Source organism: Mustela putorius, unplaced genomic scaffold, assembly GCF_011764305.1.
Source record: "Mustela putorius furo isolate JIRA1106 unplaced genomic scaffold, ASM1176430v1.1 tig00000127_pilon_pilon_pilon, whole genome shotgun sequence".
In the NCBI taxonomy this organism is placed as follows: Eukaryota; Metazoa; Chordata; class Mammalia; order Carnivora; family Mustelidae; genus Mustela; species Mustela putorius.
Genome location: NW_025421288.1, coordinates 14,029,465 through 14,051,695, shown reverse-complemented (window position 1 = coordinate 14,051,695; position 22,231 = coordinate 14,029,465). Strand labels below are relative to the sequence as shown.

Here is a 22,231-nt window from a genome sequence, read left to right as displayed (position 1 = left end):
TCAGGCTGAGGGCTTGGCCTGGCGCTTCCCCTCGTGGCCAGTGTCTGAGCTCGGAAGAGTCTGAGGGGGTGACCCAAGGGCTGCTCAGGGCCTAAGCCCCCCTGCCCCGAGCTCTCCCACCCCGATCCAGGGGCTTCTGGATTTCTCGCCACCTCCACTCCCTTCCCAACCGTGTGAGCCCCCCAGGGGCAGGAGACAGAGCCGGTGTCAAGCCGCACGTGTCCCGAGGGCTTCCCCACCTGCGTTTCCCTCAGCGGGAGGGGCCTCAGAGCACCCGTCACCTGGCAGAATCCTGTTGGATTTCTCGAGAACAGCTGCAGGACCACCTCCAAGCGATGCTCTGATGCCAAGCACAGCTACCTCCGGTCTGCTCTGTTATTTATAACCCAGTTCCCTTACGACGAGAACATCAGCCGACATCTATCCAAGCCTCCCCAAACGCTGGGCGTCGCGCAGCACAGGCACTGCTGATGCAGGGCCTGCCGTGATCTCCCAGGGACACAAGCAGACTGAAGGTCAGAGAAGCAGAGTGCGTGGTGGGGGCCACCCACCTGAAGGCAGAGACCCAACCTCCACCCAGGGAGCATCTCAGGGTTCCACTCGTGAGCTGTTGTGGGAGCCAGGGATCAGCCTGGAAGGAAGGGGTGGCTGCCCGAGCTGTCTGCAGGGCTGAGATCCACAAGCGCAGGCCACCTGAGCCCACCTGCTTGCCAGAGCCCTTCTCTTTGGTGACCTGGTGGCTGACGGCAGGCCAGGCAGTCGCGAGGCAGCCCCTGGCATTGCTGAGCACCAGGGCCGGCATCTTATTCTCGGCTCTCAGCCAAGGGTGGCACTGAGCTGGCCTGGGCATCTGATGGCCTTGAACCCCAAGGACAAAGAGGAAGGTCATCGCCTTCAAGGCACTACACGGGGCCTTCCACCAGCTACTGTGGCTTAACTATTGCACAGCCTCACTGGGCAAAGCCCTAAGCAGCCATGAGGTGTGGCTGTGAAGCTGCTGACAAGAGTGAGGTGGGTGACAACTGCTGGGCCGGGGGCAAGCCTTGGTTGACAGACCTGGGTGTTTGCCCATTTGGAAGCCACCTGCCAAGGTGGCTCACCGCTACTTGTGGTCACATCTAGGACCTCAGGCTGGGAGTAGCCCCGGCGGCGAGGGCGCGGACCAACACACGGGGCGGCCTCCTGAGAAGCAGGTTCTCCAGGGAGAGTGAGAAGCGAGCACGCGCACAAACCTTCTCCCCACAGGAACTGTTCTGCTCGCCCGAGAGCTCGAGTTTTGGGGCTCACCGCTTCGGGGTTACCAGCCCCCTTGGCTGCCTCTAGCTACTGAGGCAAGACGCTTCACTTCTCGGTAGAACCCAGGGTGGGACAGGACCCTTGCCCACCTGAGGGAGTGAGGCTCGACCTGAGCCACACAGCTCCTCCCCAGGACCAGAGAGGACACGGGATCTGGAGACGCCCTGCCTACAGCTGGGCTGGCGAGAGTGTGATCGAGAAGTCTTCTGAGCACCAAGGCTGGAGACCCCTCCTCGGCCCCTTGGAGATGCCCCACTGAGCGGGGAGCGCCCTGGCAGCTCTGGGGAAAGCAGTCCTTCCGCTGCCCAGCCCAATCTTTCCAGGAAGTGACCTCATCTTGGAAGAGAAGCAAAGACAGCAGGGGTTTGAGGGCGTCTGCGAGCCCCAGCCCTTCCCGGGAAGCTCTGAGTCAGGAGGGTGGCCGGCCACGCTCCCCTTGGAACAGGCGCCGGCGAATGTGCTACCCACGGCCGCGAGGATGTCCTTCCCACGCGCGCTTTCTCCTCTTCAAAGCCCTTTGGCGATCTGCGTCCCCTGAGGATTTCGTGGTGATGGTGGAGGGCTCTGCATCAGCGGCTTCCTTCCCCCTTCTGGAGCACTTGGTGTTATGCCTGAAGTCATGGGGCCCAGTGCAGCCCCGCCCACGTCCGCGGGAGCTGGGGGGCGGGGGGCGGGGGGCAGAGCTAGGAAGCCGTTCCTGACACTCCGTTCCTGAGCCTGGAAGCCTGGCCCAGCCCAGGGCCTCCTGAATCCCCGGCCAGGAGTCCCCAAGTGCTGTTTTGTAGGGACCCAGGGCCAGCCCTGAGGGTGGAGAGTATTGGGAGGGACACACTCCCACAGACGCCTGGGCCCTCGGAAGCTGGGCAGCGGACACGAAGTTGGCAGTGCCTCTCCCACGCCAGGGGCCGTGCTGAGCCTCGGGGCTCGTCCCTGCTCCGGAAGACATTCTAGGCCTCTCCTCCATGGGCAGCTGCACTCTCAAGGGGGAAGACGGACAGGAAGTAAGAAACAGGAGAAATCCAAGCACATCAGTGCGACGAAGGAACGGGGCTGATTCCCAAGCCCAAGTGAACATGGGCAGGAAGAAGGGGACAGTCTGTCCTTAAGAAAGTGACCTTGATCAAGTAAATAAATAAAATCTTTAAAAAAAAAAAAAAGAAAGAAAAGAAAGTGACCTTGGAATGACTGGAAATACAAAAAGAAGCCAGGTGTGTGGACAGCCAGGAGTGGGGCATCCCAGGCACAGGGACAGGGGCACAAAGCCTGGAGGCCAGAAGGTGCTTGCCCTGCCAAGGGAGGCCTGGCAGGTCTCGGAGGCAGGAGAGCAGGATTGTGTGCATCCCGCGAGAAGGTGGCCGCCCCAGGCTTGTGTGACCTGACCGTGTCACAGTTACCGGCAGCCACCCAGCACAGCAGCTCTCAGGGTGGCACAGGGGCCCTTCGCCGGCTGGGCGGGGTCCGTGGGCAAGGCTGGGGGGCCTGCGCTCCGTAGACCAAGGGGCAGATTCAAAGGCCACGGGTCTCGGGAACCCGAATGGCAACTCCCTCTGCCCGACGTCGGCATCTTGACTGGCAGCCCAGACAACCCAGACGTCGTTTCCAGAGCAAGACAGATGCGCTGCTCTGCGTCCAGCGCTTCCGTGGCCACACAGTCAGTCTTGTTTTCATCCTGTGTGTGCCAGGGGGAGAGAGCAGTGGACGTAAGCTAGTGGGGCACCCCCTTCAGCTTCTCTCCAGAGGGTACAGGATCTGCCAGATCCCAAAGCCCCTCCGGCTCTTCCCGGCCTGGCCTCCACCTCCTGGGGGCCCAGATGGGCTCGGGGGAGGAAAGCCATCCTCCTCGGCCTCACAGAGCCAGACCCTGCATCCGTCCTCGCCTGGCTGGTGCCTCCAGCGCCTCCCCAGCTCTGCAGAATTATCATGAGAGCCTCTTGGCTTTAAAATCAATCAATTTGGGTTGTTAAAAAATTATCTCCACCCAGCTGGTCCCAAAGCACGGACTTCAAAGCTAACTCAGTAATAGAAGCTGCGGAAGCACATTCCCTTAACCTCAACACCGTCACGGGGTTTTTACCATTTCACGGCCCCCAACCGATACGGGAACGTCTGTGAACGGAAGTGTAGATAATTGGGCGAGTGCTATGCACAGGACATCGTGAAATGGGCTCTCGGTGTGTTGCCTTGTAGACAGTGCTGGAGGAGGGTCATTCCAGTCCAGCCACAGCCTTCCCCAGTGCTCGCCCCGTGGCCAATCGCAAGTGTGGCTCTTAGGTTCTCACTTCCCTGTCTGGATTTTAAGATTGATCAGCGGGAGCATGTCAGGGTGCAGCTCCCTGAAAACAGGGTGCCTCCCTGACCGGCTTGGATGTGGACATTCTGACAGGAGGACCCGGGCTCCTGATGGACCCAAGACACCCACCACACTCCCAGTCCCTTAAGGTGCCAATTGGGCCACAAGCTAAACAGTCCCCACCCCCCACTAAGGCAACACTGACGCCGCACACATCTGTGGGCCGAGGCCCCCGGCGGTGCTCAGGGCCCGTGGCAGCCGTGAGGACTGGGCAGCAGACACCGACACCGCCCAGGCGACGATCCAGGGAGACACACTGGTGGCAGTGCTCAGGCCTCAGGCCGGCGTGGGAATGGCTCGGTTGCCCTCCGACCTGCCCTGTCCAGGGCCACTTCATAGGAGCACTTGAGCAGTAAGGGCCATGTCCACACAAGAAACCCCTGGTAACTAAACCACAGAAGTGGGACTGGGCATGCTGGGGCAGTCTCGTGCCAGACGCGTTCAGAGCTGCTGCCCAGCGCGGGAGCAGAACAACAGACACATCCAGCCGGCGTCACCCAGCAGCCGCTGGCCCGCATTCAGGGGCCGTCCGAGAGCCAGAGGGGATCTGTAAACACACTGAAAAAGCCACTGGAATCTGCCTGCCCCCACCCCAGTTAACTGCTTCTGGCTAATGAAATAACGAGCGTCTCTGAGAGTCAGTCAGCTCAATTCTTGCTTGAATTGTGTTTCCATATGGATTAGACTGAAAAGGCAGCACAGCGAGTGCTGATCCAAGACCGCGTGTGTGCGCGTGCGTGTGTCTGTGTCTAAATCAGGGCGACAGATTCCTGCACGTTCCGCCCGGGGACCCAGTGGCTGCTTAGCAACGTCCCGATCTCTGGAGCCAGGAGGACCCGGTGAATAATGCCAGTGTGAGGAACCCAGGAAAGCGAGCTGCCGAGGAGGAGGGCAGCTGGGCCAGCCCACGAGGGCCTTTGCTCGGCTTCTTAGGCTCTCTGGTGGTCCTTTTCCGTGGCGACTTCCCAGCAGCCCCAAGGGCGTGGCCAGATCCGGGGTGTCCCCTCCCCACCCTGCCCCATGATTAGCTGCCAGGCGTCCAGGTACAGACCTGAAGCAGAGCACAGGGACCTGCGGGGCCCCTTCCCCCACCAGGAACGCGGACTTAGACTTGCCAGGCCGCAGAAGACAAAGGACGACTCGGGAGCCCTCAGCAAGGTCTCAGCGACGAGCGTGTCCTCTGAGGTCTGGGGTCCTCACGCTCGCGCCAGGCTCTCCCTGGGTAATTTTCTTCTTTACGCTCACATTATCCCAAGCCAGGGAAGGCGGGGTCGGGAATTTCCCATTCTAAACATGAGCGGGACGCCCGTATTCATCTTCCGGTCTGGCCAGCGAGGCGGACTGCCCTGTGCCTGCATCCTCGGCCACAAAGGGACCAGCCTCGTAGGTTCTCAGCTGATGTCTGTAGCCCCGCTTTCATTTCATCCATCGAAAAAAGCTTCTTTTTAAATTTTAATTAATTTTCCAGTGTTGTCTCAAGCCATTCCATTCTGTTATTTTCATGTGCTCTCGTGATGGGCGTTCACAGAAGAGGGTCATGCTGAACAGAAGTAAGTGCCACTCGCAAAAACGCCTTGATCTCTGGTGTGTGCTGCTGTCCCCCTCTGCTGCCCACCAGTGTGTTTGGAGAGCCTTCTCTTTTTTCCAACAACAAACACAGCTACCTGCAAGACTTTCCTTTCTAAATAAATAAACAAACAAACCATCCCAGCTACCTGGGGATGGTTGGGGTGTTTCCAGAGGGAGGACGGTGCTGACAGCCATGCTCTGACTCAAAGGTGCCCACTGTTCAGTATGGCCCGGGCTTGGGGGGCCCCTCCCCAACTGTGCTGCCCCAGGGGGTCCACCCAGAGTCAAGGGCACGGGCACTGGCACCATGCAGTATCACCTCCGGAAAAAGCACACCAGGACTCTTACAATAAAGCAAGACCTGAGCAAAGGTGCTCTTGTAATTTACGCGCTTTACAAAACACTCGTCTCTTCCCCAGAGCTTCTAGGCCCTAATTAACAGCTCAGATGCCTCCAGATGGAGTGGCTTTGTGCCTACTCATGGTTTCATTTCAGCCATCTTAACTTAATTGTTCTATCAAAGCAGAACCAATCAGTCTTCCCGAAACAGAGGTGCCCGAGTGCTGTGGCGTGGACAGAGAGGGCGCAGGCCACCACGCTGGGCGTCCCACAGCACTCCCTGCCAGCCTGCGCCTCGGCCCAAGCTGGAAGTGGATGGGGCTTCCCACCCGGCTTGAGCAGCAAAACACGCAGGTTTCTCCTTAAACCTTTGCTGCGCCCACCCCTCTCTCTCAAGAACCTGACCGAGATCCCAGAGGTGCTGGCTCCCCGCCCCTGCAGCTGGCACCACCAGGGCTCCTACTTCTAGATTCCAAGTAACCGACCCTGGCAGTGGTCGAGGGGCTGCCTTTAGCGGCCAGCATCACCCGTCCACCAGAAACCAGCACCCACAGCCCGGAGGTTCCTGACGGAAGTCTCCTGCTCGTACCGGATCCCACAAGAGACATGCGGCCCTCCAGGAAGCTGCATGAGGACACTCGGGGGTGGCCGTCCCTGGCCCAGTCGCATCCACCTGCCCCTGGAAGTGCTTGTGTCAGGACCAAAGCGCAAGTCTGCCCAAGTCCCTCGATCCACACTCGCGTATCCCATCCTTGAAGCGGCCAGGCCTGCCATCGGGTGCAGAAGTGTCACAAGCTTGGGGACAGCCAGGTAGCCGGCTGGGGCTTGTACTCACTTGCCTGTCAGTGGCAGAGGAAACAAAGAGTGCCAAAGAAAAGCTAGGGCAGAGGAAGGGCCAACCGGGCCTGGTGCCCAGTTCGGCCCTCCGTGTACAGAGACACCCCCCCCACCACAGCCCCTGTCGCGCCCACCACGGCAGCACCCGTGTGGCTCTTCACGTGCTCCCGAGCACAGCCTGCCCCCACCCTCCTCCCCTGGGAGGGAGAGGAGCCGTACCACGTGTGAAGACCAGGAGACCCACAGGCTAGAACGTGCCTTCGCTGGTACTGCCCAGAGCCAGGCCTGACGCTCCTCAAGTCCAGGTATCGGGGAGGAACCACGGTAGGAGAGATCCTTCTGGAAGGGGATAGGTGGTCTGTCCACATTCACATGAATGAGCCCAACAGGAAAACACAACGCCGACTCCTGCCACCCCCCCTCCCCGACTGGCTGGGGCTGCTTGGGCTGTGGTGCGGACGTGCTTTCAGTGCGCAGGCAGCAGAGAAGAGCGCAAACCAGAGCCCAGAGGTGTGGCTGTTCCATTTCGGGTGGAAAGCCTGCCGTGGGCCCTGGCCAGAACTAGGGAGGAGCAGAGACCAGAGACGTCCCTGGCACCAAGACTCCGTCTCCTCCCTTCAGCCTTCTCCGGGGGCCAGTCAAGGCCAAACCTCAGAGGCACAAGTGTACCCCCACTCTGACTGCTTGGGCTTCACCTGCCCTGCCGGAGCAGGAAGGACACGGGGGGCTCCAAGATCTCCCCTGGCCGCCTGGGAGAACGGCGGTCCTTTCAGATTCCTGCCTTCCGGTGAGGATCGTACACACGCACAGCTCCCACACTGCCTTCGTGCGCGGAGAGGAAACACGTTCGCGCGCCCGCTCCATTCCGCGACCCACGGCCCCGCCGACCCCGGACAAATTCACCGCAGGGCCGGGTTAGCCCTTTGGGTCAGTAGAGACTGCGCTTTGGCCAATTACTGCTCGTTCGCAGGGTCCGTGGATGGAAAGCTTCATCAAACCCTGAGTGCCCCCAAGTGGGTGTGGGCCTCCCCACTCACGGCAACTGGGCCGGCTACAAGGGCCCTTCCCTGCGCTTGGCCTTTCAAGCTGAAAAGCCCAAGGCCCGACAGGCGGTTAAGAGGGAGGGTCTCTCCCCAAGGCTGCTCTGCCTTCTCCACCCCGAAACGGAGACCAAAGTAGTCCTTTCCTCTTACGGGTGATGTACTGGTGACGTCACCAGCCACAGCTCACCCAGGGAACAGAACCTCATGCAGGCCCCGTCCTCATGTCTTCGAGTGAGCCCTCAGCAGTGCCTCCCCGCCCGTGCCGGTCCGGCGCGCCCTGCTCGCACGGCGCAGGCCCAGGCCCCCCCAACCCCGCCACCAACCCGGCCAGGTGGCGGCCCTTGCGTGGGGCCAGGTGAGTAGGTGGCCTTGGTGTGCTGTGGTGTCTTCTCCGAACTCTGGCTCCTGCTCCCCTCCTCACTGCCCTGGTCCTGGCATGGCAAGTCATCTGCTCACTGCCAGCGCGGCCGCCTTTAGAGTGTCCCCCTGCCCCCGCCCGCCCCGGCGCCCTTGGCGGTTGGCATCCCGCTGACCCGGACCGTGACCCGGCTTGTGACTGTTGTCTCTGTTGTTGCTGTTTCAGAAGTCCAGAGGTCATGAGCACCGTCTCAGGGACGCGGAGCACGACGGTGACCTTCACGGTTCGCCCGGGGACCTCGCAGCCCATCACTCTGCAGAGCCGGCCTACGGACTTTGAGAGCAGGACCTCAGGAACAAGACGTGCCCCAAGCCCTGTGGTGTCGCCAACAGAGCTGAGCAAAGAGATCCTGCCCGCTCCCCTCTCTGCTGCTGCTGCCACTCCTTCTCCCACTCTCTCAGAGGTCTTCAGCCTTCCAAGCCAGCCCCCATCTGGGGACCTGTTTGGCTTGAACCCGGCGGGCCGCAGCAGGTCGCCATCCCCCTCAATACTGCAACAGCCAATCTCAAATAAGCCTTTTACGACTAAGCCTGTGCACCTGTGGACTAAACCAGACGTGGCGGATTGGCTGGAAAGTCTAAACTTGGGTGAGCATAAAGAGACCTTCATGGACAATGAGATTGATGGCAGTCACCTACCAAACCTTCAGAAGGAAGACCTAATAGATCTCGGGGTGACTCGGGTCGGGCACAGGATGAACATAGAAAGGGCTTTGAAACAGCTGCTGGACAGATAAGGGTGGCTGCTCTGTACCTTCACAGACTCCTTGTTATAAGTAGAGATGGGCTTCTACTGAAATATTTGGGCAGCCAAGCATGGTCTGCGAGCACTAACCCCACTCCACGGGTGTGTCTCCTGGTACCCAAAGAAATGCCGAGTGTGTCCAGGTGTGGCTGAGCGAAGGCCTTCAAACGCCCCCAATCTCCATGTGGGCTTCCCGGGCTGTTTCTGTGCAGCAGGGGACACGGGGAGGGAGTTCTGCACCACAAGGGAGAGGCCCGGCTTGCCTCCCAGCATGCAGGTGACCTCACGATGCCACGCCCCGGGGACGCCCCCGTCGACTTAGCACGGGACCCTCGCTCTTGCAGACACCAGTGTCCTCTAGATGCCTCCTGAGACCTCCCTCTGCTTTCCGGGCAGCTGTCACCACCCCAGGCCCGCCGCAGTCTGTGGCCTCCGGGAGGGTTCTCAATGCTCACTTGCTCCTTTCTTTCCTCTACTTCGCTTGCGGTAAAACACCCCAGAGTAATCTGTCCGGTGCCCCTTCTTGGGCCCGAAAGGTAGAGAATCTTTTTTTCCTCTGGATTCATTACCCCATCTCCTCCTGCGAGGTGCGTCCGTGGTTCTTCGGCCATGAAGCTCTTGGCAGTGGTGGGGAGTCTAAATGGGATCGTGCCCAGCTTTGCATAGCTTGCTTGCTTGCTTTCTGCAAATCTATTAGCATAATTCCAAAGTGGCCAAACAGATGTCACATGGAGTTAGTCAAAGCACAAAGTCACGATTCCAAGGAGGAGGGGAGACCGGGCCACGGGAAGCAGCCAGTGTGCAGCGGCCTGGGTCCCGAGTCTCCTCGAGGGGAAGAGCAGTGAGTCATCTGCCAAGAGTGTCTCCAGGACGGTGAGAAAGGGATTCTCTGCCTTTCACGACATTTTTTTTAAACTGCAAGTGTGCTGCATTCTGCAAAGATCAGAGCAGGTGAGCGTCCACCTTACACACGAGGGCGGGACACGAGGTGAACGGGGGGCTCGTGCCGCGGCAAAGGAGACCGCATCTTCCCCGGGAGCTGGTGAGGCGCCACGATGTCAGTTCCCAGCCCGGCCCGGGTGAGCATCTCTGCCGAGACAGCCCCTCTGCTCTCTGAGGCCAGGGAAGATGGTATTTGGGGGCCCTCCCCCTTTGTCTCCAACTGTCCGCACAGCCCACCAGTTTGTCCTACAACAGGCTTCTTGAGCACACGGAGGGTATGGCGTCTAGACCGGACTCAGGGTTTAGAACACACGGGGGGCTGCAGGGCGAGGGGGCAGGCAGACAAATGAACAAAGGCCAGCCAGGAAGGCTTCCCCGGGCTGCACCAGGCCCCTCCCACGAGGCTTTTCTGGGCTGTGCCTGTTCTCCTCCCTGGAGTCCCCTCACCAGTAACATTACCTCCAGCTTCCAAGGGAGGTTGCCGCCTGCCCAGGGGCCACCAGACATCCAGCCAGGCTTCTAGCACATTCTCCCACACTTGGAAGGAACTCGAACGGCAGGTTTTGGCTTTTATTATGATTTCAGAACTAGTCTAGCCCATCTCTAATTATAAAAACATGATTTTTTTTTCCTTTCTTTTCTTTATGCTCACAATCAAGTGTCTGATTAGGTCTGGAACAGCTCTAGAATGAACACATAAAATTTAGCAATTTAAAATCTCTTTCTTTACTGCAAGTTTAAATAGTTGTACAGATAGTTTATAAGCACAATATTTTAAGAAAAAAAAAAAAGTGGCTGGTCTACTCGGCAGCCTTTGTGCCACTTCAGTGCTAGAAAGTTAAAGAAAAAAAAACTTTTGTGATTTAATAATACTATTTCTGTGGGATTATAAAAGTATGACCTTTTTAAATCAACCTTATTTGGATGCATCTGAACCAGCAGAGCTGTGTTATATTTTCTATCTTTGCTAGAACTTCGTCATCGAAGGACAGTTACTTCTTCAAAAGTGGTTACGATTCACAACGCAGCAGTTTCTCCAAAAACAAACATGCATCACCCACACATACAACACACACACGCGCGCAAACTTTTTCCAGCCAAATGCCCCTGAATCGGAAACTGAGTTTTGGACCTTCCTCTGTTCCACACCCTTCTGCAGGGCAATCTGTATCTGAGAATGCCCCAATCCAACGTGAAATCAATTGAATATGAAGGCGCTTCTGTCCCACGCACCTGTGATCCCACGGTCGTGGGGTGCACCCGGGACGAACAGGTGGCCTGCTGAGGCCACCTGCGAGTGTTCAGAAAACGAAAAGGTGGTGGCTGGGCCATTATTTGTCTTCCATTTGGTGATAGAGCAAAATCCAGTCAGTGCACCGCTCACCCTGGCTTTTCCCTCCTCTGCCTACTGCCCGGCATTACCTCCGCGCTCCGTGCCGGGCGACACCCAGCATGAGAGCAAGCACAGGACGGGAAGGCGCTGCTAGGATGCCACCTGGTGGCTTCAGGTTCACTGGACTCTGCCTGCCACGCCCTTTCTTAGAGAGCTGTCCAGCCATGGGCAACTTATCTGAAGCAAGCAGACTGCACGACAAAAAAAAAAAAAAAAAAAAAAAAAAAAAAAAAAGCCAGGCAGTCACTTATTTTTGCCTTGTCTTATTCTAGAAAAGTCACAGGACCCCGCAGAACCTGCACTGACCAACAGAGTAACACATGTTGCCAAGATGAACCCATCTCTAGCCCTATTCGATGGTGTTGCTACAGAAAGCAATACTTCCTCCGGGACCGCCACCCGCTGCTCTCCCCCGCCCCCCCCGACAGGTTAGGACCAGGCCCTATCCCATGACCCCCTCAATGGTGGGACACGAGTCAAACTGCTCATATAAAGATCATGTTAATACTATTCTGGGTTTTAAGATCAACTTTTGTTATCTACTGTAATTTAAATAAATTGCATTTCCATGCCTAGTGTCTGTAACATTGTGTATGCGAAACCAAACTCTCCAGCTGTAAGCCCTGAACCCCCCGCGGAGACGCCCGCTCCAGGGGCTCCGCCACATTCTAGGTCAGCTCATGTACTACAGACTGACGCAGTGTGACTGTTGACCTGCTGAACTCTACATATCACAAAGTGGGTTATTTGTGGTACTTCAGTTAGTAAAATGGGGATTTTTTTTTTTTCTGAGTTAACTGAACAAGCAAGCATTACCAGGTGATCCGGCAATGACTTTGTGTGTGTGGGCCACAAATACGGATTTTTTTTTTCCCATTAACAAATTTTTTTTTGTTTTTTTGGAAACTAATATGTTTCACACTATGGTTTGTGTAACTTGTGTTCGCATTATCTGTGTTGCTGTTACTTTTGTGCTTTTATTCCTTTTAAACTTTATTTTAAAGAGCAAAACAAAACAAAACAAAAACCAAGCTCCTGTAACGTGCACTTCCTCCTGATCCTTCAATCTCTTGTACGGCAACCAAAATTACTGTAAGAAAAATAAACATGCGATTGCACTAAGGGTGTGGCTCTGATTGCACACAGTGAAAGCCGTCTGCGTGAGCCCGGAGTTGCCGACTTGCAATCTGACGCAGGCTCTTTGAACGTCATCACCTCTGTACCTCCGTGAGGCTGACGAGGTACCTCCCTTCTTCAAAGAGTAAGAGCCCTCCCTTCATGGAGCTCGTCCGCCTGGGCTCCCTCCCCTCACGGCACGGACGGAAGCACGCACAATTTCAGAGCCGTGTGCGTGTCAGTGCGCACGTCTGCGCGCTCTCCTGGAAGAGCCCAGCTGAGGCCTGGCCTTCCTTTGGTTTGGGATGGAAGTGAGGGTGGCGCCGAGGGGGTCCCCTGCGCCCCCACCTGCTTGTCATCTTCCCGCCAGGCTGTGGGGTTGCAGAGCCGGGCGGCCTCTCTGGTTAACGTGCAGCCAGCCACATTTTGGTCAGCAAGTAGGCACTGAGGCTTGGGGCAAGAGAATTTGCGTCTTTTGGCTGAGAACTGAGCCAGAAAGACATGGGCTATCCCTTTGTCTGTAGAGAAGTATGTTTTAAACACTGAACCTCATCTCTGGTCTCATCGATGAATACCTGATGTCCTTAGTCCCCGGCCAGTGGCCGCTATGTGGGCGCGCGCTCCACTCAAACAGCAGCTGCTGTGTTTCTGTGTCCAGGAAAAGTCTGAATCCTCCTATCCGGCCTCGTTCACCCCCCGTAGGCCCCCCGCCTCACTGCCCGGTGGTCTCTCCCAGACTTAGCCACCTCCATCACCTCCAACGGTTTCTTCTAGACCGCTTCTGGGAAAATGTACCAGTTTGTCCTAAGGAAAAAGATGGAAGACTTTTTTTTGACTTGTACTTTCTTTGAGGCGTGTTACCAGCCAGGGCACTGGAGCGTCTGTCTGTGCTTGTAGCTGTCCGTGTACCCAGGGAATACGTGGAAATCCCACGGCACCTGGGGGAGCACAGCGCGACTGTGCTGGGGGCAGCCGCGCTCCGTGGGGACCCGGGTCATTCCCAAATCTGGCCCTCTGACGCCAGCAGGCCCGACCGCTTCAGTTTCCAGTCCACACTGTATCCATGATTTTCTTTCTTTACTGTTCTTGTAACATGTGTCTGCATTTCAGTCTTTATTGTTCTGTGTTCAAAATGACAACAATCACTGTCCATTGCTTCTACTCTGGAACTCTGTTTATAGCAATTCTGAAACTTTAATATGAGCCTTCAAATAAATACAGAAATGAAAAAAAGGAAAAAAAATAAAGTGTGTGCCTTGGGTGTTTTGAACCTGATCTGCATAAAACCATATTGTATTCAAATGCTGTATATTTAATGAAAGGATAAATATACCTTCACTGTATTAATGTAGCTGATAAAATAGTTCTAGTGCCTTGTTTTCTGAACTGAGAAGCCCATATCAATGCACAACGTAAAGTAAAAACCGATTCAAGAACTGAAATGTTGAGAAGACGTACACGTGATTCTGAGGCCTCCATCCTAAGACTGTGGAACGCACACAGTCGCTTAAACAATAAAGAGAAAATTGAAATAAGACTGTGTTATCAGTTGATTTTCCATCAGAAGGGCTCTCTGCTCTACCACCAGCAGTGTTCTCGCTGACTTAACACAGTGTGTGTGAGTCCCCACGTCGGAGAAGGGCATCCTGGCAGGCGTCCTGGGCAGCCGCCTGCCTCCCTGGTGGCGTGTTGCCCCGGCAGCACTTGGTGGGCGGCTTCTCAGAGTCAGCAGTGTTGACCGTTCTCAGATTTTGTTAAAAATTAACCAAATACTTGTTGCTAGTGACTGAGGTCTCTCATCCCAGAACTATTTGCAACGTTTACAAATGAAAGACACGCCAGTACACAGTCCATTTTTCTTGGAAAAGAAAAATGATATAGGAGTACCCGAATTCTGGCCCAACGGTGCTACATTCCCTGTGCCACAAGTTATGCGAGGGCCTTGGTCATCTTAGAAGCTGTCTGGGGTATAGAGAGCATGGCAGGAGCCGCCACCCTGCCTTTGGGGCCACAGTCATCACAGCCCGAGTGGGAGTGGGGGACGGCTCAGCTAGTCGAGAGGCACAGAGGCACCCTGTGCTGTGTCCACTGCCATGTCTCTGGGCTCTCTGCCAAACACGTGTCTTGGGGAGAAGACCTTCACAGGCTGTATCTGCTTATTTCAGAAGACTAGCATCAGTGCTGCTGTGTACCCGGCCAAAGTCAATTGGAGATCCAAACTTACTCATTTCAGGCCACAAATGTAGCCGAGAATCTGAACAAGGTGGTTTGGGAGAGACAGTGGGGTTTCCTGGGGGTCCCCATTCCACATGGCGCTGCTGCCTTGGCTGGAAGCATGTATGTGTCCCGAGTCACAGGGGTGTGCCCAGTGCCAACTGTAGCCACCAGACAATGTGGACAGGCAGGCAAGTCCTGGGCCCCATAGGCGATGAGAACCAGAGAAATCTCAGGATGGCCTTCAGGGCAGCCAGGAGAACGGGTCTGAGTGCAAAGACAGCTGATCTCAGCTACATCTGGTGGCAGCACACCTGTCCTCTGCTCCTAGCCATCGAGCCTTCCTGCCACTGCCTGCTCGTAGTCTGTCTTGCCAAGGAGCTTACAGGTACTTATGTGTGTTCTTCAAACCCCAGGGCCCAGAGAGCAGGAGGAAAGCACAGCAGAAGGCAGAGGTCAGATTATTTCCATGCATGGTCCCAAGAGGTATCCCAAGCTAGAAATAACAGTACATCTCCCAGGGGCACTTGACGCGGCACCCACTGAGTGTCCAACAGCCCTGCGGTAGACACGGAAAGCCCCGGTTTATAGGAAGTGAAGTCTTGACAAGGTCCACAATGACAGCAGAACCGGGGTTTGCTGTGGAACCTCCAGGGCTACACCCATCGGCAGGGAAGAAAACCCCCATCAGGCACCCTAGAACTGCTGGTGGGGTCAGGGTCTATGACTCATGACAACGACACACACCTGCTCTGCCCCTCCAAAGTCATCTGTGCAGGGCCAGGGGCCCAGAAGGCTGGGCAAGGTGGGGGTTCCCCCCAGCTCATTCACCGGGGTGTGGAGAGAGATTTAACTCAGAGGTAACCTGCTTATCCCACTGCCCTCAAGTGGGATCAGGGAAGCCAGGACCTCGGGATCACAGGTCTTCTCAAAAACTAGATATCTGCAAGAGGCCCACAGCTCAGAGATGTGCGGCACCTGCTTAAATTCTCTCAGGACTCTGTGAGGCCAGTGTGGAAAACAGGACCATGTCCTTCGCTGGTGAGGAAGCGGAGGCTCTCAGCCGCGGCCTGCTGGCAGCTGGGACCGTTCATCCTGAGGCCTGGCAGTCCTCGCCGGGGGAGCAGAGCCGCCCTGGGCCCTGTCCTTCCCAGCCCCCATCCGCCCCGACTCTTCCTCCCATGGCCCGAGCCACCCAGCAACCTCCCAGCAGGATCCTTTGTGGCTGAAGCCCGCCAGGCCTGCTTCTGTCCTCTAGCCCAAGCGGCTGGCGGGTGCCGCTCCCAACCCCAGCAGCGCGGTCCCTCCCACACCCCACAGCCTCCGCCCGCCAGGCAGAACCGGGGCAGCCCTTCCTGCCCCTTCACAAGCGCCCCCGAAGACAAAGGCCAAGGAACGACAGGTAAGCAGCCGGCACCCGGCTACACAAGGGGTCTGAACGCGGGACTCACGGGCCCACCCCGGCTTTGAAGCTCAACGTGAAGCCCCCGGCGCAGAGCGGGGCCTCCTCCCGGGGCTGGAGCCTGCCACCTGCCCAAGCTAAAAGTAAGGGCTCCGTCCGGCGGCGGGAGTGTACAAACGGGACTACAAAGGTCCTGAGAAAGACATCACGGCTCTGGGGGGGACCGCGGGCGAACCCTTCAGCGCTGGGGACGGCGGGCCAGGAAAGCCCAGCCCCCGCCTCCCACACAGGCCCTGGGGGCCCTGCGGGCAGCAGGGAGGGCCGGCGGCCGCCTGATGGCTCCCCCCGCGGGCGCGAGGGCGAGGGCGAGGGCGAAGTGCAGGCCGCGATGTAGTCGCACAAGCAGCGCCGAAACAGCCGCGCGGACCCAGCTCCGCCGCCAGCCCCGGCCCCCAGCGCGGGGGCCACCTGCGCCCCGCCCGCCTGGCCGACGGCCCCTGCTCGGCCACACTCCCACAGCAGGACCGCCCCGCGGCTGGCACCCCCGGCTTCTGGAATGTTCCTCCGCGTGTGCGCGCCGCTTCCCGCCCCGCGGCACTCGGAGAGCAGCGCGCCCCCCGCACGCTGCCGGCTCTCCCGGCCCCGCGGCCGATGCCCGCGCTCGCGGCTGGCCCCGCCCGGACGCTCGCGGCCCTCCGGCAGGTCGCCCCAGACAGACGGCGAGCTCGTGCGCGGCCAGTCCCGGGCCTCGCGGCCCCGGCGCTCCCGCGGCGGCCCCTCCCAGCCACGCGCCCGCGCACCCCAAGGAGGATGGCCGCCTCGGCGACGCCCCCGGGACAGGGCTCCGCCCGCCCCGCGCGACCCTCCCCGTCCTGCCTGGACAGCCCCCTGGGACCCCCGCCCCCTGGGACCCCCGCCCGTGCCCCCCCTGTGCCCCCTGGGACCCCGCCCCCTGGGACCCCCGCCCCCTGGGACCCCCGCCCCCTGGGACCCCGCCCATGGCCCGCCCGTGCCCCCCCCGTGCCCCCCCCGTGCCCCCTGGGACCCCCGCCCCCTGGGACCCCGCCCGTGCCCCCCCGGGGCCCCCCCCGGGCCCCCTGGGACCCCCGCCCCCTGGGACCCCCGCCCGTGGCCCGCCCGTGCCCCCCCCGTTGCCCCCCCCGTGCCCCCTGGGACCCCCCCGCCCCCTGGGACCCCGCCCGTGCCCCCCCGGGCCCCCCCCCGTGCCCCCTGGGACCCCCGCCCCCTGGGACCCCCGCCCGTGCCCCCCCGGGCCCCCCGCCCCGCCCTGCGACCCCAGGCCCCGCTCCCTCTAGAGCGACGGAGCTCCCAGGGCCGCTGCGGAGCAGCAACGGGACCGGGCCCAGGCGGAGGGGGCAGTGGGCGGCCGGGCGGGGAGAGGGGCTCAGCCGCGCCGCCCAGCTCTGAAGGACAGGGGTCTGGGGCGCCTACCTCAGGCCCGGCTTCTGGAGGACGCGGCCTTCGCCACGGCTGTGGCGGGACGAGGGCACAGACAGGGCACGAGGGGCCGCACGACCCTCGCTTCAAGGAGGCGGCCATGGCGGCGCCTCCCGCCACCGCCACGGCGCGCCTCTTCCGCCGCAAAGGACGCTGGGCCGTCGGTCACGTGCCCCCCGTCACGGTCCACGCACGGGCCAATCAGGATAGACAGTGGGCCCCTGAGCACGTGCCCCGTGAGGACCAATCACAACTGGCAAAGGAGGGGGAATCGTGATTGGCCCAACGAGAGGAGGGGCGGTGTTTGGCCAATCCCTGGGGCCGGGAGGTGGGAGCCCCGCCCGCCGTGGGGGTGGGCCTGCGCCGGCAGGGGCGGGGCGAGGGAGACACCTGCTCGGGGCGGGCGAGCCGCGTGCGCGGGGCAACCTGACGCCGCTGCGTGTTCACCGCAGCCCGGTAGCGGGTCAGTGTTCGTGAAAGACAGCGTTGCTGCAGATCAAGGAAACTCGCGTGGAAAGTGACTTAAGCCGGAAGTGCTTTATTCTTCCCATAGGACCCCAAAATGTAAGCTCCGGGAGGTCAGGAATTTTAGCCCCCTGCTCGAGGTCCCGCGCCTGCATCAGGACGTTCCCGATACGGGTGTGCTGGAGGCTCCTCCGCCGACCCCGGCTTTGGTCCGAAAGCCCAGCATGGCCGAGGCTGAGATCAGCCTCCCCCTCCAACGCGTCAGCCTCGCAGCAACGAAGGGCTGCTGCCGCCCCACACATCTCACTGTGATCCAGGCCAGGAAGAAGAGGGGAAGACCATGTCCGCTGGGTCTGCGTCGCCTCACCAGGCAAGCCAACGCGTTCCAGAAGTGTCTACCAACATGTCATGGGCCAGGTGGTTTCTAAGGCCGTCCCTAGAAGCAGGGCAGGCCGGGGAAGCGAGCAGTCAGGTTGGCACAGCACTGCCGGGAACAAAGCTGCGGCTGTGCTAAAAGGCAGAAGGCGAAAGAGAACTTATGGACAGGTGACAGTGGGGTCACCAGAGCGTCCAGCTAGATTTTCCTCACTGAGCATTTCAAAGTACATAATCCAGGGGCACCTGGGTGGCCCAGTCGATTGAGTGTCCGACGCTTGATGTCAGCTCAGGTCTTGATCTCAGGGTCGTGAGTTCAAGCCCCGTGTTGGGCTCCACAGTGGGCATGGAGCCCACTTAAAAAAAAAAAAAAAAGGAAAGGAAAGAAAGTATAGTCCAGCGGCATTAAACACATTGACAACACTGTGCGGCCACCAGCACCTCCCATTCCATCCTGCCAAAGAGAAGCCCTCTGTCCCTGATCCCGTCTCCACCACCGTCCTGGGCGCCAGGCACCGGGAGTCGGTCTCTGTGGAGCTGCCCATTCTGGACATTTCACGTAAATGGAATCACACAGTATGTGGTCTTTCGGGTCTGGTCTCTCCCACCGTGCATGATTGTTTTCAGGGGTCATCCATGGGGTAGCGGGTGACACCTCTCACGGCTGAAGAACATTCCATCGGAGGGCAAGACCACACTTGGGTTTTCCCTCTGTCGGTTGATGGACGTGTAGGCTGTCTCCACCTTCTGGCTGCTGTGGGTACTGCTGCTGCGAACATGCCTGTACATGGCAGTCCCTGTTTTCAGTTCTTTGGGGCGCCTGTCCTGGGAGTGGACTTGCTGGGTGGTATGGGCACTCCATGCTGAAACTGTCAAGGAACCGCCAGACGGTTTCCTGCAGAGACTGGACCATTTACACTCCCTGGAGCCTTCTGAGGTCCCGCTTCTGTAGGCTGCAATCCTTCAGGGGACGGAGCTCCATCTCCGGGCTCCACGTACAGCCCAGGCCCCCAGAACAGGTTGGGGCACGAAGACGCTGCCCTTCCAGCAAGCCCCAGGCACTGCTGGGGAGACTGGTCTGGGCTGCTCACTTCACCCCGCTGCAGCTCCCAGGAGTGTCTGCCAGCACATTACCAGGCCTCCTCCCCGGCATCCGGTTTCAGTAGGACGTGTCAGCATTCCGAGAGCTCTACTCTACGAAGACTTGATGGAGGGAGAAACAACCTGTTCTCAAACAGGGCGATTTCCAATTTGAAAGTGGTAGGAAGCTCAGGCGTGTGGCGTTGCAGGCGGGCTTATAAAGCAAAAATGGTTACTAGCTGGGGGTTTCCAGGTGGCAGGGACAGGCAAATGGCATGTCTTACATCATTTGGGGGAGACGAGTACAGATTCATTTATGACGATCAGAGACATTCACAGTAAATAGCCTGCTTTCTTGTTCACGAGATGAGCTCGATAAAGGTTTGCCCACGTAAGACGAAATGGGTCTGTCTGCTCAGGATCTTTTTAATTTTATTTTAAAACAGAGGAAGCCCCAAATCTGTGTGGTCAACACCCTCCTTGGGCGGGTCTTAAGGGAAGTCAGAGAAACTGCGCCTTGTGTCCGCCATCCGCATCCGACCGGAGCGGGCGAGGGATGGATGACAGACCGCGGAGCTGATGCTGCCGCTTGTGGGGGTCCAGCCTGACACACGACTTTGGTGGGGGGCAGTCTGTACCTCTGCTGTCCGGGCTCGCCTCTGTGGCTCCATCAGTCTATAGCACACAGACAGGAAGCTCTAAGGCGGGGTCTTCAGTCAACATCTGGTCCCTGGACCAGCAGCAGTGGGCTCACCAGGGACCGGGTTAGAAATGCAGATTCTTGCCTCTTCCCCCATCAGCAGAATCAGCAGCTCTGGGGCAGGGTCCTCCGGGTGACCCCCATGCCTTCTCCAAAGCAAACCCTACAAGACAAACCTGCCCCAAACCTCCAGCAGAGCAGCATCAGGGGACAGCTGACACTCCCCCACGAGCGTGTCACACCCCACCCTCCCAGGGGCTGTGGCCCTCAGGTCACTGAGATCTCCATGGGGACACCTTGGAGAACAGCCTATCTAGCCATGCCGAATGCCCAGAGGGAGGGCACCATGGGCCTGAGACCGCTTCCGCCCTATGCCACGGAGCCGGCACACTAGCCCTGAATGACCCGCCCATCACGCTTCACTGCGCCCTCGCCTGGGCACCAGCCACTAGTCCACGAGGCGTGCAACCTCTGGTCCCCTTAGCGTCCTCATCTGAAATATGGACTGACGACCCCGGTGGCCCCAGGAACTCGTGGGGGCGAATGAGGTCTCAGGGGGAAATGGCTTGCGCATGCTGGCTTGCCCATGCCGAAAGGAATAAGCAAAGACAGGTTGGGGCATCTTTTTAATGGAGTGGTAAAAATGCACGTGGTATGAAATCCAGAACAATGAGGAAAAAGTGTGTGTCCTTCCCCCCCGGCTCCCCAGGCCCCAGGGCACCTCCCCAGAACTTGTACCTATTAAGGATTCCCTGCGATTCTTTTCCCGGCCTGGTGCATACATCTGTAAGCATATGCGTATGAATCATTTTTAAAACCCCAATATAGCTCACTCTACACACTGCTCTGTACTAGCCTTGCTCTTGTTGAAATTATTAAGCACGCCGGGCACACTGAAAGGGTGGGGAATGACGGACACCCATAGCCAGCACCCAGCTTGATGACATCACACATTACAGGGTCACTCGAAGCCCCTTGGGCCCCCTCCTAATCCCACCTCCCTCCCCCCACCTCAGAGGAAACCGCTGCCCTGAACAGCGGTTTCTCTGCCCCGGACGTAGCGTTTCTCATCTCTGCGCATGTTGGTACGTGCACCGCTTCACGTGCACCGCTTACGTATGTGTCCATAAACAATACATAGTATTACGCACATTTTCTTTTTATTAAGATTTATTTATTTATTTGAGAGAGAGAGAGAGCGAGCAAGTGAGCACGAGCAGGAGGGGCAGAGGGAGGAGAGAGAATCCAAGCAGACTCCACACGGTGAGAGGAGCCTGACTGGGAGACGGATCCCGGGACCCTGAGATCACGACCTGAGCTGAAACCAAGAGTCGGACAGTCAACTGACTGCACCACCCAGCTGCCCCTTTAGTGTGTATTTTTAAAGATTTTATTTATTTATTTGACAGAGCAGAGGGGCACAGGGAGAGGGAGAAGCAGGTTCCCAGAGCAGGGAGCCCGCTGCGGGGCTCGACCCGGGGACCCCGGGATCATGACCTGAGTCAAAGGCAGAGGCTTAACCGACTGAGCCACCCAGGCGCCCCGATACGGCACAGTTTAAAACCTTATAGCAATGATCTCTACTTCACGCATAATCAATTAGCAATCCTGAAAGAGAACAGCGCCCGGCACTTAACTCCGCTCAGTCAGGTGGCGGCCGTCACGGTCACCGGCGTGATCATCACCGGCAGTCGTGAATCCGCAGCTGGCTGATTCCAATATGACTTCGAGTCCCATCAGAGAGGACAGATGTGGCTCTAAATCATTCACGTTCCCAGTGGAACACACGTCACTGTGTGAATATACCAAAACTGATTTATCTGTTCGTCTGTCAATTTTTAGTCTTGGGGGTTTTTTGGCTATAAAAACAAAGCTTTCCAACATCGCCCAACCGCTGCCCCCGGGACTGCTCACCTCTGTCAGGTCCCACACATCCTGGTGATGGTTCCCAGGCAGGCCGGGGGGTGGGCTGCTCTTCCCCGGCTGCCCAGCCCCTCGGCGGGGAGGGCCCACGCTCTCCGACAGGCCCCCGCGGACAGGCACGGAGGGCGTCGCCTTTAGGCACAGCTGCGCGTACAAGCAGGATGAATCCTTACCAGCAGGGCTGTGGGGGTTAAAGGGCGTTCTCTGCATTTTCCTAAGTCTTTGCAGGGCCTGACTGTCGTCCCCTCACAGAGGGTGCCAGGCTATGCCCGTCAGCGCAGCAACGTTTTCTGAGAGGGAGCCCGAGCTGCTCTTCGCCGGATTCAAACAAGAAACCCAAACGTCTCCCTGGTGACACGTTGCTACTTTGTAAGTTACCCCAAAACTGAGTGGCCTGACACCGCAGGAAACGCGGATTTTCTCATCCTGTTTATGCAGGCCAGGAACCCGGGAGCTGCTCAGCGAGGCGAAGGGGCTCAGCCCCTCTCCTGAGGCTTCGGCTGAGATGCTGACGGAGGCTTTCTGGGGACAGACACCTTTCGTTTCCAAGGTGGCGCACTCGCACGG

At 58.5% G+C, this 22,231-nt stretch overlaps 1 protein-coding gene across 2 annotated transcripts in view; it reads left to right on the top strand.

The window, feature by feature from the left end:
• Positions 1-13,582, top strand: part of SHANK2 (SH3 and multiple ankyrin repeat domains 2) — a 449,254-nt gene extending 435,672 nt beyond the window's left edge. For both annotated transcript variants that reach the window (XM_045066358.1, XM_045066365.1), the window contains one exon: positions 8,018-13,582. In XM_045066358.1, coding sequence (XP_044922293.1) covers positions 8,018-8,588 — 571 coding nt within the window. In that variant the 3' untranslated portion in view covers positions 8,589-13,582. The remainder of the gene's footprint in view (positions 1-8,017) is intronic.
• The last annotated feature ends 8,649 nt before the right edge of the window (positions 13,583-22,231 follow it).